At 42.9% G+C, this 19,562-nt stretch overlaps 2 protein-coding genes across 6 annotated transcripts in view; one reads left to right on the top strand and one right to left on the bottom strand.

Moving 5' to 3' along the window:
• LOC126260159 (serine/arginine-rich splicing factor 4-like) overlaps positions 1-1,540 on the top strand; it is a 58,774-nt gene extending 57,234 nt beyond the window's left edge. For all 5 annotated transcript variants that reach the window (XM_049957422.1, XM_049957423.1, XM_049957418.1 and 2 more), the window contains exon 6: positions 1,296-1,540. In XM_049957422.1, coding sequence (XP_049813379.1) covers positions 1,296-1,385 — 90 coding nt within the window. In that variant the 3' untranslated portion in view covers positions 1,386-1,540. The remainder of the gene's footprint in view (positions 1-1,295) is intronic.
• The window catches only part of LOC126260158 (integral membrane protein 2C), a 41,915-nt gene continuing 23,748 nt past the window's right edge, over positions 1,396-19,562 (bottom strand). The window contains exons 6-7 of the mRNA XM_049957417.1: positions 2,286-2,432; positions 1,396-2,204 (exon numbers count right to left, since the gene is read on the bottom strand). Coding sequence (XP_049813374.1) covers positions 2,074-2,204; positions 2,286-2,432 — 278 coding nt within the window. The 3' untranslated portion in view covers positions 1,396-2,073. The remainder of the gene's footprint in view (positions 2,205-2,285; positions 2,433-19,562) is intronic.

Genomic DNA, 19,562 nt, shown 5'->3' with positions numbered 1-19,562 from the left:
TAGGTTTTATTGAAGTGCCTGCTTGGTGTTAGGAAACAGATTACAAAAATTAATATTTTGCAATGTAGTGTGTGTGTGTGTGTGTGTGTGTGTGTGTGTGTGTGTGTGTGTGTGTAGAGGTACCAGTAGAAATGCAGTGGTGAGGTTAAGTTGTGAATTGGTCCTAGATAGCTGTTGACAAGAGCATTGCTCTCTTAAAGGCACAGTTTCATGCTCAAGCCCTGGTTCAGCATACAGTTTTAATAAGTCAGGAAGCTTGAAATTAATACTCATCACAGTGAAGAAAATGAGCCCATTTATGGTGATTTGGGGTTTTGCTCTTCATTAGCCTCTGCTTAAGATGTATACCATAGTATTATTTTTTTCTTACCTGTATTTCTTCTCACTGTGTTTTTGATGTTTGCTTCATGCTGAGTTCTAATACCCTTAAAAAGTTTAGATACAACTTATCTTGTGTTGGAAGGGTCATAAAGTTAGCACATTGCTCTTCCATTTGTTAAGTTTGTGTTAATTTAATGGCTATATAGCATATCACCACTTCACTGTCCCTCTCTAATATAAAACTGGACATTACTATCCCGTTGAAAGCAATTATACAATACAGTGTATGGTGAACATCTCCGCATAAAGTTCCAATGCAACTGATATCATCAGTTCCTCTCCTTCAGCTTCTATTTACAAAATATGCATCACAGCTGTGGATTCTGCAGATGACTGCTTTCATACATATCCAAAAGAACAGGTACCTTACATTCGTATATAATTATATGTCTCAGCGAGCAATGAATCCAAACCTTTCAGTGTAGATGCACATTTATGTTCGACCTCCAGGAGTAACAATAATATGGGTCGGCCAAGGAGAGCATTGAGATAGTCTGCACATTTGCAATTAACGCTGTGTGCAGTGGTGCGTAGTAACCAGGAGATAACAGTCTGCCACATATTTTCACTGCATTAACTCCTGATCCAGCTGATATCAGTTCCTTCTCTTTCCATTCTCTCCCCCTCCCCCCCCCCTTTCAATGCACAATATAAACACCTACTTAATAATTATCAGAAAGCTCTCTTCACTAAAACTGGTGCACTTGTAGTGATTTATATGCAAATATTCCAGAAAATGATCTCTGGTTTACAAAATTAATAGACTTGGATTTTTTATAATTTAAATATGGAAACTGTTTTCACAGCAGATTTTAACGTGGAAGTTTGAGGTGGACTTTTGGATTCTATGTTTGAAAATGTAATACTTTAAACTCTTCGAATCAGATTAAAATAAAGAATACTTTTTTTTTTAGTTATTTTCAGATCAGCAACGAATGGAAAAATGGATTAAGAAGTTGTTCCACCTCCGCCAAAAAGCTGTAAATGGTGAACCTATTATTTAATTACTGTTAATTACTGTTATATGATTTTTATTTTCTGAAATTGGAAACTACAATTTTATATTGTAAAGTAACATGGATGTTATTCTAAAAGTATATAAACAACAAGAGTTCAACATGTAAACTATTATCTGCAAATAAAATACATTTAAACTCTTTAGTATATAAATTCATATCTAAAGGAACTAAAATGTTTTCTACTGAATGTCTAATCCCAAAACTCTTTAACACTTCCACATGGATATCTGTACTGAATGGAACGATTTTTTTGTCACAGTAGAGTAAGCTCTTTCCTCATAAGGACAAAAAAAGTAAAAGTATTGAAATTTGTACCTAACAAACTGTCACCACTTTCTCTGAGGGGTAAATGCTCCATTATCAATTTGGACTGAAAGGTATATTCTGATATGTAAGGAATAACTGAGATTCTAATCTTAAGTAGAATTCTGAGCTTTCTCCATTTTAACAAATGAAGGAATATACATTTCATTTCATTTACATCTGCACCCACAGTCTCTTTACCAGAACACCTAAAACTTAACATATATTTCAGCATACTGCTCAGTCTTCCAAACCACCAGACTTATGAAACAATAAAAGTTACTAACAGCAGCAAACTCTGCCTAAAACAGGTCTTATATATGCTGGTAACAAATAATACAATAAATATGTCACTGTTCTCCACACATTATTAAGCACCTTGCAGATTTTGAGCTTCATACTCTAAAATCTCAGGCATATTAATGAGATCAACTTCTAATATCTTCTTCCCTGCAAATTCTGCAAACTTAGCATTGTTTTCAAGTACACTTCTTTTGAAAACTGTAATACAGAAAAGTTGGATTAGTATTTTCAAAAATTATGTCATCAATCATTACAATAATTTTGATATATGCCTCTTACCTGGTGAAGTAACTTTCTCCAACAAATATGTTGGTACATTTTTACATTCTCTTGCTATGTAAATGCCAACGGAGCTGTAATCTTTAATAGGCGGTACAACAACTCTCATAGTTTCTCTTACCACATTTGTATCAACTTCATAATAACCTAAACACAAAACAAGTTTAAATTACTTTCAATTTAAAAAAATTAATGGAAGGTTACTGCAATATACAGCTGAAAACAGCTGGGAATGGTGTTGACACTATGGTGCCCATAAGTTAACCATAAAAGATACTACAGTATTTCAGACATCATTTTCTTCTTGGTTCTTGAAAATAGGTCACAATTTCTTATTAATACCCCTGTATATACAGAGTAATGTGTGTGCTAACCTACCATCAACGGATTCCTTGGGTCAAATAAGGAAAAACTTAAATAGTGCAGGGTTTAAAAACATTTCTGTAGTACAATGTGCACAAATTTCAAGTGCGGAACTGGAGGATGTCAAGCAGTAACTCACAGGCGAATGTTTCATAGTGCAACAGAGGAAAGAATTAGAGGCTGCAAGAAGGAGCAGAACTTCTTGGTGGTGCTAGAAAATAATGAGGACGCGAGTATTTAGTCTTCGCTGTATACTAAGGTTTAGGATAACAGTAGAAAAATACAACAAGCCTGAAGGTCCAGATCAATTCCATTGCTGCCAGAGGTTCAAACACACAAGCAAAAACTGCTAACTACAGCCAAAGTGCGTGAAATGCGCAGACCTGCACCTGACGAGTCTTTGCAGCCATGGGAGAACACAAAACCCAGTGTGTCCTTAGCCCATTGTGAATTTTATCAAAGATTAATTCAAAACCACAGCCAAAGCAAACTTGCCCCAACTGCCACTGAAAACTGAACTTGGCAGCAAGATAAGTTTAGGTACCAGCACGGCAATTCCTGGTACTGACGCCAGGACAGACCTCACGGGCTGCCCCCTCCATTTTCAATGCCGAAGTAACCCTCCCCCCCTCCCTCTCAGCAGTGCCAGAAGCAAATGCGTCCCCACCACCCACCAGTGGACCCTCCAGTGGGCCCAGAGGTGAGCACACCACCACTGCCACATCCACCAGCAGCCAAGTCGACTGCTTGTAGCAAAGAAGCTGCGTTCTCACCACCAGATCCTCCGGCTGCTCCTGGCACAGAAGATATCAGAACCGCTCCACAACCAGCACCAGAGGCACCTCAGGCAATGCCAAACACTAGCGGTGACCTCTTTAGTTTGCTGGAAGATTTCAGAGAAATAAAAGCGCTGTTTGTGGGACTGAACATGAGCACCCTGGTGCAAAAAGATAAAGAAACACTGGTAAAGGTCCGAGCAGAACCAGATATAGTTTCCAAGTTGATGATAATAGTAGAAGCCGCTATGACAGTATTTGCCAATGGACCTTAATAGAAGAACATCCTTTCGAATTTTTAATTAGAATGACCATGGCATTACGGATAAAACCCTGCAGCTGCAGTCCTTTCTTGACCAGCACACCACAGATGTTGCCTGCATCATGAAGATGCATCTAATGCCGACCAACTCATTTAAGGTGCACAATTACTCGGTCCACAGGGTCAAATGACAAAACTGCCCAGGCGGAGGACTCGTGCTCATTGTGAGGCAGACGATTTGCGGGAAAAAAAACCAGCATACCAAACTTGGTCATGGTCAAGGCGTCGGGGGCAGAATAAAATTAGGCAACCAAGTGTTAAAATAATTTCGGCCTATGAATCCCATGACCAACGATAAATGTCAAGACACCTTCAGGCCCTGTTCAACAATGACGAGAGAGTCATAGTAGTGAGGGACATGAATTCCAAGCATGGGTACTGGGGCTGCATCACCGAAAATGGCAGTGGAATGAGATTGAGATGATTTATCTAGAGCGATCCCTCTCTGGGAATAATTTCTCCCATGCCTGCCATGGAGGGCTACAGCAACAGTTCACTACAAGCTGGCCTCAGAACAAAGACTAAATCTGGAGGATGGCAAAAAAAGACAGTTACTAACTGGGAGCAATATAACGCCCTGGTAGAACACATCTGAAGGACACCCCACAAATGAGGAATGAAGCAGAGGTGGATATGATGATAGAGTATTTTATGAATGTACTCCAGACCTGTGCTCAGGAGATGAGCACCAGGCAAACCACCAAACCTGGTGCTAGGGACCTGCCCCGATATCTGGGACCTGATAGCCGAGAAGTGGTGTGTGATGAGGGATTGGCAAACTTTCTGCGATCCCGCTGATCGTCACCTGCTTAGAAGACCAGAAGCCCAAGTAAAGCAAATGTTACAGGAGCACAGAGGCCTCAGATGGGAAGAATGGCTCAGAGATAGAACAGGACACAAGAGAAGTGTGGAAGACCGTGAAAGTTCTGAACACTACACGCAGGGTAGACAGGCCACTCTGAGGAGAAAACGGATTAGTTTATGACAACAAGGAGATGGCAGAAGTATTGACAACATCACTGGAGTCGCAATTCTGCACTGAAGTCATCGATGATGACGTGACTGATAGGCAAGCAGAAATAATAATCGGATGAGTGGCGGCAAGAAAGGACAGAAACAGAATATACACCGGTTCCTGGTCACCTTTTATGTGCTTATATCAGACAACTATTGAACAACCAATCCCTCGGCACTGACAAGGTCTGTATCCCTTACCTAAAACACCTTCCTCCTCACCTCACCGCCATATATAACCAGTGATTTTCCCTAACCTACTTCCCAACCACATGGAAAACTGCTCAGGTGGTAACCCTACCAAAGCCCAATAAAAAACCAATCCTACCTGAGAGCTACAGACCGTTTCACTCCTGTGCTTTCTAGGGAAGTACTGGTGTGCCCTATCCAGAGAGTCCTTACCCGATTCCAGAGAGACAACATAATCACCCCTAAGCAGTTTGGCTTCCATCCTGAACACAGCACTGTTCATCAATCCCTACATCTGGTAGAACACATATGCAAGATGAGAGATATAAAACATAGCATATAAGCAGTATTTCTCAACATCAAGAAAGCATTCAATAAAGCTTGTCATTATGGCTTAATATACAAGTTACTACCGTTAGACATTCTAGAACACACAATATGCAGAAATGACTCGTGCCTGGGACGGAGGCAATACTCTGTTACATCCAGCAATGATGTTAGTATGCTCAGAGATGCTACGACCGGGGTTCCACAAGGGTCAGTTCTGGGCCCCGCACTATACTCGTTATACAGAGTGTCCCATTTATCTTGACCACCCTAAATAACTGTTTGTCCAGATGCAAATTATAAAATGTTTCAAGCCATTTCTTTAGCTGTCAGGGGGACGTTAATCAGCATGATTGCCATAGTTGTAGCTTTTGTTTTTTACAATGATATGAAGAGTGGTAAGACTTTTTTAATGGCACCCTGTATTTTTTATTCGGTAATTAATTTCCTCTCCTGAAGACCTATTAAAAAATCTACCACAGTGTACCATTCACTGAAACAACTTTATTAATTACATTATGCAACATTTGACGTCGACACTTCCAGCGCTTAGGGCAGATACACGGGCTAATGGAACACATCCACATGCTGACGTTGACAGAGGACAAATGTAAACATACGTAGAATGCACACCTGTCACAAATGAAGAGAAGGTAGAAATGCTACGTATCTATGGGGAATGTAAGTTAGCAGAACAGTAATTGCAATACTGTTTTCTTATGTACGGGTACATTTAGTGCAGTAGTTTAGTCCTTTTAAATACTGTTGTGTGGAGTAGGCATACAGTAAAGGCTGTCCTTCCCACAAACTGCATCAACACAATGTTTCTTTTATTGTTGTTGTTGTTGAAGGTAGGCAAAATTCTAAGCAGGCAGCGGAACTGTGCAGAGAGCGATATCCTGACAAGAACCCACCTTCCCGACGGATTTTTTATTGTCTTGTTCCGAGGCGCTTCAGAAAATGGGAAGTTTCAACCCACGACAACGCAATCATCATAGCACTCGCACAGATGAAGCTGCCGAAGTTACTCTTCTCGCTTCTGTTGCTATGAATCCACATGTGAGCACACAACAGCTTGAACATGAGATTGGCATTCCTAAAACCAGTGTTCTTACACGTCACTGGTTCCATCCTTACCTTGTACGCCTACATGGTAATGATTTCCAGAATCGTGCACAGTTGTGTCAGTGGACACAGCAGCAAATCCTCAGCAACCCAAACTACTTCTCCCATGTTCTATTTACCAATGAATGTTCCTTCTCAAACAAAGGACAGATAAATACAAGGAACATGTATTACTGGTCCAGCCAACCCACAATGTCTTAGACAGGTGGAACATCAGCGTCAATGGAGAGTTAACGTCTGGTGTGGGATGCTTGGTACTACAATTATTGGCCCTTACTTCATCAATGGTAGTTTAAACGGCACAGCGTATGCCAACTAACTCAGACGAATTCTTCCTACTCTTCTGGATGAAGTGCTGCTAAGAACCAGAATGCTTACGTGGTATTAACACAATAGGTGTCCAGCACATAATGCCTTGAGTGCACGTCGTTTTCTGAACTGAAGGTATCCTTGTAAAAAACATGTCCCCCTGATGGCTAAAGAACATTTGCTTGAAACATTTTGTAAGTTGCATCTGAACAAACAGTTATTTAGGGTGGTCAAGATAAATGGAGCACCCTGTATATAAATGACATACCAAAGTGGCAGGCAATGAACTGGTGCTTTATGCTGATGATACAGCTGAAGTAGCAACCTCAACTTTACAGTGAGGAAACTAAAAGATCATCTGAATGAAATAGTAAGCTCGTACACCACATGGAAGATTAAAATACATCCAGCACCAACAGTAGCGATAAAAGTTCACCAGAAAGTAACTCCCCAAGCAGGCAGATTTTGGTTGTAGGCAGAGAAATCGACTGGAGCCACTCAGAAACCTACCTAGGACTGACATTGATAAAAAGTTGACATTTGGGAAACACATAAATAGGGCTTAGAACAAAGGCAGTACAGAATTTATTTGCCTTTACCTGCTTCTTAAGGGTGGAGGGCTGACTTTAAAAACAAAGTTGCAACTTCACAGAGCTGTTATCCTCCCTATTATATTATATGGATCAGAAGTTTGGTCAATGGTGGCCGCACAAACTTCAAACTCTGCAAAACTGTATCCTCCGTACCGTAGCAGATGCCAATAGATAGATGCCCAACACACATATCAAAGAATTATTAGGCAAACCACCCATACTCACATACATTAAAAGAAAGTCAGTAACTTTATATGGAAAGACTTCAACTTTGCCCCACCAACTAATTCAACAGCTAGGCACACAATAACTCAATGCTTCAAATAATAGACCAATATCCACAATAACCAGACAATTTAGGGAATAACAGATACAGACATACAATCATGCATTCAAACAATCATTTCCATGAATAAAAAACAACTTATTTAAACACTTGTTTGGTCACACTAACGAGTCAGACAGGCAAAGTCCTGTGGTGCTTCAAATGGAAATACATATAGATAATAATGGTTGGGAAGGTGGGGGCAACAAGGAAGGAGCCAGGATGGGGAGGAAGGGCCACAGTGAAGGAAATGCAGCGTGGGAAGGAAGAATGGACTGAAATATCTCACGGCCCCGTGTGTGCCACACACAAACTCATGAAAGAACAGCCCCCTGGGAATTCCATACAGCCTTGCTACGCATGGGTTTGCCATGTGTAATGAAAATAGACCCTCTAGAAATATACCAAGGGTCTCATTGAGGTCTTCACAGACCGTAATTACTCTCCCAACCTTGAACAAAAACAGATCTCCCGTGCCTTATCTTTCCAGCCACTCCCACCTCCCAAAGTCCCACTGTCCTAACACAGAGGAGCATTCCCATTATGACTCGTAGCACCCAGGCCTGGAGCAACTGAATTACATTTTCCACCCCTACCCCACTGTGCTTCCCATCCCTCCCACAGTAGTATTCCACCGCCCATCGAACCCACATAATATCCTCATCCTTCTCTACACAACCCCTGCTTCTTACCCCTTGCCTCATGGCTCACATACCTCTAGTAGACCCAGATGCAAGACCTGTCCCATACATCCTCCCACCAACACCACCCACTCCACTCCAGTCACAATCATCACCTGTCCGATCATGGCAGGGCTACATGTGGAACCAGTCATGTGATCAACAAGCTATGCTGCAACCATTGTGCTGCATTCTACATGGACATTACAACCAACAAGCTGTCTGTCTGCATGAATGGCCATCGACAAACTATGGCCAAGAAACAGCTGGGCCACCCCATTGCTGAGCACACCACCTGATGTGACATTCTTTATTTCAATGACTGCATAATAACCTGTGCGATCTGGATTCTCCTCACTAACACCAGCTTTACAGAATTGCACAGGTGGGCATTCACCCTACAACATATCCTATGTTCCCATAACCCTCCTGGCCCCAAACCTTTGTTAGTCGTTGTCCTTACCCAACTAGCCCCTTGCCTGTTCCCATTCCAACACTACACAATCCTTCATTCCTTCAATGCATCCTCAGTCTTCTTACTTCTCTCCTTTCTGCAACCCCCTCTCACCATCCGTCTAAATTCCCAACTGCACTTTGCTGCCCTACCCTCTCTCCACCTCGCCCCTGTATGCTCCAATAAGCAGCACTTTCTGTCCCCCTGCTATCCCGACCCCTGCCTGGCGCAGCTGCCTCCTTACCCCTACCACCTGGTGTCTGTAATGCGCTGCCGCTTGCGGTCTGGCCTCAGCTGTCAGAGGCTATGATTGTGTGTGTGTGTGTGTGTGTGTGTGTGTGGGGGGGGGGTCTCATTTCGAAGGAGGCCTTGTTGGCCGAAAGCTCACTTTCCGATACTCTTTTTGGTGTGCCTATCTGCGACTCTGAATCTCTAATACTTGGTGAGTAGCGACTATCCTTTTCATAATATTGTTACATCACACCCTGGATTTTCCATTGCCGGCATTGGTTAATTAGCTACTATTTTGAACAATATATGTCAGCCAACTACACACGCAGAAACAAAACTTTAGGTACAAAAAACTGTTCTGGAGACTTTGTTGCTTGTACAACCACTTGTTCACAACTAGATTCTATAACAACACCTGCAGATGGACACACTTTTAAGCAACTGCTGCAATGACTTGTCAGTTGCAGAAATGCTTATAAGCAGTAGGAGCACTGGGGTAATGGGTCATGTGGACACTTAAATGTCAGCTGCAGTGATCGTGTTAATAGAAGTAAAATATAAAATTCTCACTGAAATATTTTTGCTGGGTGAGCAGCAACTTTCTTTCTCATAATATTATAACACGGCGTAATGTACTTAATAGCTCTGAAAAGATTTGTCCGAAAGCCATCAACATTCTCTGTCTTGTTTATGTGTGTATCAACGACATGGTGCCCTAACAATTGAGTGAGTTGTTGCAATTACTCTTCAGATTATTTATTTGCAGATGGGGTGGACTCCATTGGTGGTGGTATACTTATTGATGCAAATAAGTTGTTATATCTAGCGATATGAAATTATTTGGTGACAATAAATGTCACATTGTCTTAAATTCCTCGCCCCACTGTCACTTGCCTTAAGCAGAGTAGTGTAACAGTGGCAGGATGTGCAGGGAATGCTTGGATACAGTTACACATAAATATCCTCATCTTGCCTTGGTAATAGATGTCATACAGTTAGGCACTGGAAAACACGAATTACTATAGCCTGTGGCAATAACAAGCATTCTGGTAAAATTCTTACCTGAAAATTATCCTGAGCAATTAGAAAACTAACTTGTGAGAGTAATGTCCTTGAACTCCTGCCAGCAGACCGGAACATGTGGATAGAGTTAAATCTGAGGAGAGCATCTGCGACTATACATTTATTATAGTATCAGTGAGTAGGTAACACTAAAAGGAATGTTATGAAAGGTACGAAAATATTTCTGCAAATCGAATATAAGAAGCAATGGATTGGTGATCACTGACAGCCAACATCATTCCTCTGCAGGGCTAAATTGGAGAAAATCAAAGGAAATGTTTAAGACTATTGAACAATATCCTTTAGAAATTGCCATGTTAGGTAATGACTCCAGATCAAAGACAGCATTGTAATTTTCAACAGTCAAATCTTTTGTTGATAATAGCTGAAAGAAGTCAACTGTAAGGAGAGTAATGCAAGTAATGTAGCATGTATTCTAAGTAATATATTACTTAGGGAACCATTAAAAAATACTAAGAAATGTTTATCTTCAAGTCAATCAAGAGACAAGTGTCACATATCCAGTCACTCACTGAACATACTGGCACAATGACAGATGATGACAAGGCTGAAACACTGAATTCTGTAAAACAAACTTGTTTCAATGCAGAAGTTTGAACTTCATTTCCTCCTTTCAAACATCACATTGATACTGAAATGACATAAATAAATGGGTCCAGAATTTAAAATAAACAAACTGCTCAATAGAGGAAACACCACTTCCTCTATTGGGTTACTTATTGAATCCTATAGAGGTTATGTCAAAGAATTTGTTTCTCATGAAGCAATAGTTTATTATATGTCACTGGAGCAATGATAAGTTCTAAGCAACTGGAAAAATGGCATATGTCAATCTATTTTTCAGTAATCGATAAACAGATGCAAGTTACTGTAGACTTGTATCACTGACATCAATGCGTTATTTAACAATGCATACTTTATACTCACATACGATACTGTTTTTGGCGTGACCACAGAACTTCTTTGTAGGAATCGGCATATATTCTGCGAGCAGCACTGTGTGAAATTCCACTCGCTCTCACTGAAATCCATCATCTTGTAAAATACTTTAAATGCTAAATACTGAAGTAACCAACACTTTGGCCAAATTGAAATGTCTTCCTCGGAAGATAGAGTAATTTCAGGGGAGAGTGGTTGGCTATGCACTTATAGTCACTTTCTCTATTTCTGCACAATATCCACAAGACAGTAAAAAGCAATTCCAGGTTAATGCTGTGTTCTCTGACTTCCCAAATGAATTTGGTTGCCTAATGAACAAAATACGAGTTTGTAGAAGAATCAGCTCGGCTTTCTAACTACTTTTAAGATTTCATGGCTAACAGAACTCATTTTATCATTCATGTTGAGGAGTGAGTAAGTAGTTTCAAGAGTGCCCCAAGAACATATTAAAAGACTATTGCTGATCATGATTTTTCTAAATGACCTGGTGCACAAGGCTGTTCAAGGTGCATGCTGTTGTTCATGGGGAATCTAAATATCTGAAAAGTTTAGTAAAATTTAGAAGTACCAGCATAGGATTGGCAACTGCTGTTAAGACTGGCAGTTGACCCACAACACAGACAAATGTAATGTATAGAGTGTGATTCTGAAGAGCTATTCATCTCAAATATTTCTAGAACAATTTAAATTTTGCACGCACGCACACGGAGGGAGGGGGAGAGGGGGGGGGGGAGAGGGAGAGAGAGAGAGAGAGAGAGAGAGAGAGAGAGTCTGTGTGAATGCATGAACTTTTGCTAGAGAAAGAGTGAGGGTTAGAATTCTAGTGTGAGTTTTCTGTTGTGTGATTCTATGCACCACCCGTCATTCTACTATAGGTGAGTGGTTATCTTTCCTCTATTTTATGTATTATTCCATCCAGGAATTTCCATTGTTATAAATTTTATATTATCAATCAACCACAATATTACAGCACTTCGTAATGAGGGCACTTCTGTCAGTTTATTGTGAGATTTTATTATGAAATTTTACAAGGAAATGCTGTCTTCAAATGATTCACAATGGGACGCATAAAAATGCCATAGAAATATTATCACCAAATGTTATTCACAGGCATCTTTAGACAGCCCATATTAAAACGACAGACTTTTATATGTAGTTAGACACCTGTATGTTAAAACAGTCTTACGTCAACGCATTGGAATTTTTAGGTTAATATGAATGTGTATATTCTTTCAAAAAGTTATTGCATACAGAAAGCAATGAAATGAAAACATATGGACTGCCTTATCTTCTGGAGGTATAAAAAGTTGGCACATTTCATTAAGAAAGGTCTTAATGATAATATGAAAATTACCTGAACATATCACAATAATTGTTAAACAGCTCTTAAGAGAAGAACAAGCAATTGCATAGTTAAGAAAATAATATCAACAGTTAATGACAAACTAAACCCAGGCACTGTCATGTGGTGTCAGTGAACAGAAATAACTGCATTTCTTGCTTGGTCTCACTTATCATGGCTTCTGTGAAGTCATACGTCAGGGCTCAGAATAAAATACTGAGCTCCCTGGGTGACACCATATAACTCACTTTAAAAAACCTATCTGGGAATATCATTCAGTATTTAATGAAAGCAGTTTGAAAAAAATTTAACCGGAAGGAGCAAATGAAATCTCTCTGTTATAACACAAACATTATAGCATTTATTTCCAAGAACTGTTTTATAACCCTTAAAGATAAAGGTACATCCTCAATCGCCTGTGTACAAGAAATTCTAATAGAATCCTCTGAACTGGAATTAAGAGATGTGTTCTATATTCTGCAATGAATGAAGCTGGTAAACTATTTGTTTTCAGCAGTCATCATATATTTGATTTTTAGCAAAGAAAAAAATAATAACACTATAAAATTACAGAGAGACAAAATGGCTAGCTAGTACTTACATTCAGTAGTTGCTGTACTGCCAATAGATACATTCAGAAGCGAGGAAACTTATCCTAGCTTTTGAATTATTAGTTTCTTTCTTTAGTGATAGAAAGGAGGACAGGTTGAGGAATGTTAGTAGGGAGCAACAGGACACTCAAATCCCATGCTGAGAGCGTCCCACCTGTTGTGGGTTGACACAAGGTGGTCCCTCTCATCTTGGGGTTAAGTGATCCACCACTCCTTTCCAATTTTCCCCAGGTTATCCCTGTTTCCTTACACAGAAACAAACTAGCAGTTATGAAAGCTTGGATACTTTTTTCTGCCTTAGTTTGTACATCAGTAGTACTTTGATTTCCATCTCCCGTAGTAGAAGCTGCCCAGCCTTGTAATTTTACAGTTATATGCATATGTTGTGTGGTCTTGGCTTCAGTGGGTGTTGTGCCTTGCCCTCCTCCTCCTCCTCTCTGCATCCCCCCCCCCCTCCAGTTGTCTTGCGCAATTTCTGTTCAATATGGCATACATGAAGGATCGACAAGTCATCACGTTGAATTGTGTAAGAACAGAGTAATATGTGGAAAGTCAACTTAACTTTCATATTAATATTCTGCAGATTACCCATTCCTAATTATAGAGCAGTATCTAAACCTCAAGAGACCAGATACAAATTAGACAAACAAAAGGTCTGGAAAACCACATTTCAACAGAAAATAAACTACACGAGTTAACAGTGGCCTTTGGGAGATCAGTTTAGCACTTGAGACAAATGTGTCAGTAGCATCTGATCACTGAGCTGTGCACGAATTCCAGCTGAAACCTTATAAACATCAGTAATAAGGTGCACAAATTCAGATTGGTTGGTTGGTTGGTTTGGGGTATAAAGAGAGCAAACTACAGGGTCATCAATCCCTATTTCCTGATGCAAGCAAGACTCAAGGTACAAAACTACCCAACACCACACCTAAAAAGAAAATGAATGGAACAAACAAAAAATGGAGAAAACATACTCTACAAGGAAAAGGAGAAGAAGGTATTAAAGCCATCAAAAAGACAAGACAAGATGAATACATGTAGGGGAAAGACGATCACCAAGACAAACAAATGAAAAGAAAGTGCGACAGAGTTAAAATGGAGGGAGGGTGGCGACCTCAGAGAGAAAGCTAAATGCCCAACCTTAGATGGTACGATAACCCCCCCCCACGAATAAAATTTAAAACTAAATCTGCTGTTGAGGCATTTTCGCCCAACACCAAAGGTAGGGTGTTGGGAAGGATAAAAGTCCACTGCAGAGTGGCTAAAACTGGGCAGTCCAGGAGGATGTGGACAACAGTCATATGTGAGCCACAGTGACACCGAGGTGGGTCCTCGCAATGGAGGAGGTAGCCATGTGTTAGCGACGTATGGACAATGTGGAGCTGGCAGAGAACCACAGAGTCCCTGTGAGAGGCCCGCATGGAGATCTTTCACACATTCGTAGTCTCCTTAAGGACATGCAGTTTGTTGTGCGTACTGAGATTATGCCATTCTGTATCCCAAAGCTGAAAAACTTTGCGGTGTAATAATGATCGCAGCTCAGTTACAGAGCTGCCGATCTCCAGAAGTGGTTTCCGTGTAGCCTGTTCGGCCAGCCTGTCAGCAAATTTGTTGTCTGGGATTCCGACATGTCCTGGGGTCCACACAAACACCACTGAATGACCGGACCATTCCAGGGCATAGACTGACTCCAGGATGGTCGCTACCAAAGGATGGCAGGGGGAAGCACTGGTCAACAGCTTGTAGGCTGCTCAAGGGGTCAGTACACACAAGAAACAACTCACCAGGGCATGAGCGGATGCACTCAAGATCACAAGAAATGGCCGCCAGCTCTGCAGTGAAAACACTGCAGCCATTTGGCAAGGAGTGCTGTTAAATATGTCCTCCATGAACATATGCGAAGCCAACATGACTATCAGCCATCGCGCCATTGGTGTAAACCCCTTTGTGGCCTCGGTACATGTCAAGAATCGAGAGGAAGTGACAGCAGCTCGAGTACAGGTGGTAAAGGCAAGGACTCCACTTCAGACAGAAGAGATTGGACACGAAACGCAATCTTAAGTCCTGGCCTAGGCCTCCGATGCGGAAAAGGCCTCCGATGCGGCAGATGAACCGCTGTGGATGGGAAGGAGACAGTAATTCGGATGCTCAAGAAAACTATGAATATGTGCATCATAACTGGCAAGCAGTTGTGCACACCTAATCTTCAGTGGAGGGACTCTGACCTCCACCACGACGCTGCTCACCGGACTCTTCCTAAAAGCTCCTGTTGCCAGTCAAACGCCACAGTGGTGCACTGGGTCCCGTAAACGCAACGCTGAGGGCACCGCTGAATCATAAACCAGACTCCCATAGTGAAGGTGGGACTGAACAAGGGCTCTGTAGAGCTGCAGCGGCGTAGAGCGCTCTGCATCCCACTTAGTGTTGCTCAGGCAGCGGAGGTCATTGAGGTGCTGCCAGCACTTCCACTTCAGCTAACGAAGATGAGAAAGCCACATCAACTGGACATCGAAAACCAGTCTTAAGAATCGATATGTCTCCACTACAGTGAGTGGATCATCATTAAGGTAAAGTTCTGGTACCGGATGAATGGTACGACACCAACAGAAGTTCACGACTTCATGGCTGAAAACTGGAAGCTGTGGACTAGAGCCCATGACTGCTAGACCGTTAATGGCCACTAAAAATAAAGAGATGCACTCATTACAGAGCCCTGCGGGACCCCATTCTCCTGGATATGGGGGGAACTATGGGAGGCACCAACTCGGATACAGAAAGTATGGAGTGGTAGGAAATTTTGGATAAAAATCAGGAGCAGGCCCCAGAGACCCCACTCATATAATGTGGCAAGGATGTGATATTGCCAGGTCATGTCTTAAGCTTTTCGTAAATCAAAAAAGATGGCAACCAAGTGTTGGCATCTGGAAAAGGCTGTTCGGATGGTAGACTAAAGGGAAATTAGATCATCAATGGTAGAGCAACGCTGCAGAAGCTGCCCTGGCATGGAGCCAGCAGGCTACCTGACTCCAGGACCCAACACAAGGTTTGAGCACTGGAATGATGGTGCTCTCCCACCATTGCAATGGAAAGATGCCATCGGATCAGATCCAGTTGAAGATGACAAGGAGATGTCGCTTGTAGTCAGACGAGAGATGTTTAATCATCTGACTGTGGATACGATCTGGCCCAGGAGCTGTGTCAGGGCAATGTACAAGGACGCTGAGGAGCTCTCACTCTGTAAATGGAGCACTATAGGGTTCAGTGAACGAGAGGGCTTTCATTTCCATCCGCTGTTTGAGGGTGCAAAATGCTGGGGATAATTCTCTGATGTGGAGGTTCGTCCATAATGCTCAGCAAAGTGTTGGGCAATTGCGTTTGCGTCGGTAGAAATAACGCCATTGACATTAACACTGGGAATACCTGTCGGGGTCTGGTACCCACTAACACATCTGATCTTCGTCCAGACTTGGGAAGGTGATGTATGGCACCCAATGATCAAGACGTACCTCTCTCAACAGGCCTATTTCCGTCTTTTTACAAGCTGGCGAACGCGGGCACAGAGCTGTTTAAAAGCTATTAGGTGCTCTAGGGTAGGGTGCCGCTCACAGTAGAGCTCGCTGACGCTCTTTAATGGCCTCAGCGATTTCCGGTGACCATCAAGGTATTAACTTTCGCAGGGGCCACCCTAAAGGACAAGGAATCGTGTTTTCCACCACAGAAACGATCTTTCTAGTGACCTGCTCAACTATCACATCAATGTGGGGGGGGGGGAGATTCAGTGGTGACAGCAGAGGGGAAAGCTTCCCAGTCTGCCTTGTTTAGCCCATCTCGGTAGACGTCCAGGGGAATGGGGCTGGGGGAGTGACAGGAAGATGGGAATGTGGTCACTACCACCACCCAAGTCATCGTAGGCTCTCCAGTGGACAGATGGGATAAATCAATGGCCGAGTAAGTGCCATTGAGTCACACTGAAATGAGTGGGGGCCCCAGTATTTAAGAGGCATAGGTCGAGTTGAGACACGAAAGTTTCGACCTGTCTACTTTGGCCGGTAAGCGCAGCGCCACCCCACAAAGGGTTATGGGCATTAACATCTCCCAAAAGCAGGAAAGGTTTAGGGAGTTTTGAATCAGTGCAGCCAATGCGTTCAGGGGTACTGCACCATCTGCAGGAAGACAATTATTTCCTGCGTCATCCTTATCCTAACAGCCATAGCTTCAAGAGGGGTTTGAAGGGGCACAGTTCACTGCATACTGAGATCAGGACATAGACACAAACTCCACCTGACACTATTATAGTCATTGCGGTTCTTGTAATATCCTGTATAGCCGTGGAGGGCAGGGGTCTGCATTTCCGGGAACCAGGTTTCCTGGAGGGCAATGCAGAAAGCAGGTGTAGAGCTTAAGAGTTGCTGTAGCTCAGCCAGGTGGTGGAAAAAACCGCCACAATTCCACTGGAGGATGACATTATCATGAGGCTGGGAAGACATGAAGCATGCAAGGAGGCAGGTTATGTCTCAGGGTCACCTGCTGCCACCGAGTGAGTATTTGTAGCCATTTCGATGGTGGATGAGACACCAGTGAGATCCAGGTCCTCAGGGGATGCCGAGATTTCCACCACATCCGCAAGTGCATAATTGGTAGGGAGTGGTGGTGTTGGGGCCACCAGAGGATTCTTTTTCTTAGCAGACTTCTTTGTTTGCTTGCCCTCTCACTTCTCTTTAGGGACTTGCTGGGAGGACTTCTCTGAAGTAGCTTCAGGCACGGACGAAGACCGTGAAGCTCTTCATCCAGCAGCTCTTGGCTCCTTTAGCCACTAGCGAGTGTCTGCAGTGGAGACCTTGTGAGAGAGGGTCCCAAGGGACCCCTTCCGCATGAGAGGAGCTGGAGGAGGCTGTTGCTTCTCTGGCTGGGCGAGGGGACCAATGAGCCCTACATTTGTTGGGGGGGGATTGCTCCCAAAGTAGGTACGTGTTTAACGTAACAGCGGTAAACCATCACCTTGACCTTTTCAGGTAATGAATGACCCTCAAAGGCCAAGATGAAGGCACCAGTAACAATCCTGTTGTCTTAGGGTCCCCTGTAAATGTGCTGGATGAAATGAACACCCCGCCGTTCTAGATTGGCATGGAGCTCGTTGCCAGACTGCAAGAGGTTGTGATGGAAAATAATCCCCTGGACCATATTGAGGCTATTATGGGGAGTGACGGAAACAGGAATATCACCTAGCCGGTCACAGGTGAGTAACGCCCAGGACTGGGCTGGGGATGCTGTCTGAATCAAGACTGCACCACTTCTCATGTTGGACAGTGCTGTCACTTCCCGAAACTTATCCTCAATATGTTCAACAAAAAATTGAGGCTTCATAGATAGAAAGGAGTCCCTGTCCATTCTGCTAGAGACTAAATACCGAGGCTAATATGGCTCTCTGTGCTGTAGCCCGACATTACTTCCATGGTGTAGCGAGGGAGGGAAACAATTTAGGGTCATACCTGTCAGCATTGAATTTGATCTTGCCCTTCTTAGAGACTGCTGGCACCATAAGGTCACCAGAAAGAGATGACTTAGTCCGCTTCATTGTGGGTCATCCGCCCTGATGCCACCCACTCCGATCAGGGGCTCTCCCCACAGATGCCAACCAGCCACAGCAAAGGCCAACTGGCATGATGGCCATTGCCAGGAGTCCTGATGTCCCAAGAAGACAGGCATCTACTCCTTGACATACATTGAAGTGTACAGCTCAGGCATCAGCAGTGTGATCCCTGCGCTGTCAGGGGGCTACCACCAAATGGGTACATGATGGCCACACCACAACGGACTGGCTACTGTGCTGGATAGTGGGCGCAGAGAAATCAAATACTGTCATGGGGGCAAAAGAAGACAGGAGACAATGGAAGATGACATACCCCGAAAAAGTGCCCTCGCCCAAATAGTTGAATCTACATCTACATCTACATCCATACTCCGCAAGCCACCTGACGGTGTGTGGCGGAGGGTACCCTGGGTACGTCTATCGGTTCTCCCTTCTATTCCAGTCTCGTATCGTTCGTGGAAAGAAGGATTGTCGCTATGCTTCTGAGTGGGCTCTAATCTCTCTGATTTTATCCTCACGGTCTCTTCGCGAGATATACGTAGGAGGGAGCAATATACTGCTTGACTCTTCGGTGAAGGTATGTTCTCGAAACTTTAACAAAAGCCCGTACTGAGCTACTGAGCGTCTCTCCCGCAGAGTCTTCCACTGGAGTTTATCTATCATCTCCGTAATGCTTTCGCGATTACTAAATGATCCTGTAACGAAGAGCGCTGCTCTCCGTTGGATCTTCTCTATCTCTTCTATCAACCCTATCTGGTACGGATCCCACACTGCTGAGCAGTATTCAAGCAGTGGGCGAACAAGCGTACTGTAACCTACTTCCTTTGTTTTCGGATTGCATTTCCTTAGGATTCTTCCAATGAATCTCAGTCTGGCATCTGCTTTACCGACGATCAACTGTTTATGATCATTCCATTTTAAATCACTCCTAATGCGTACTCTCAGATAATTTATGGAATTAACTGCTTCCAGTTGCTGACCTGCTATTTTGTAGCTAAATG

Source organism: Schistocerca nitens, chromosome 5, assembly GCF_023898315.1.
Source record: "Schistocerca nitens isolate TAMUIC-IGC-003100 chromosome 5, iqSchNite1.1, whole genome shotgun sequence".
Lineage (NCBI taxonomy): Eukaryota > Metazoa > Arthropoda > Insecta > Orthoptera > Acrididae > Schistocerca > Schistocerca nitens.
Note: the sequence above shows the minus strand (reverse complement) of the source record. Positions and strands in the feature narration are given on the sequence as shown.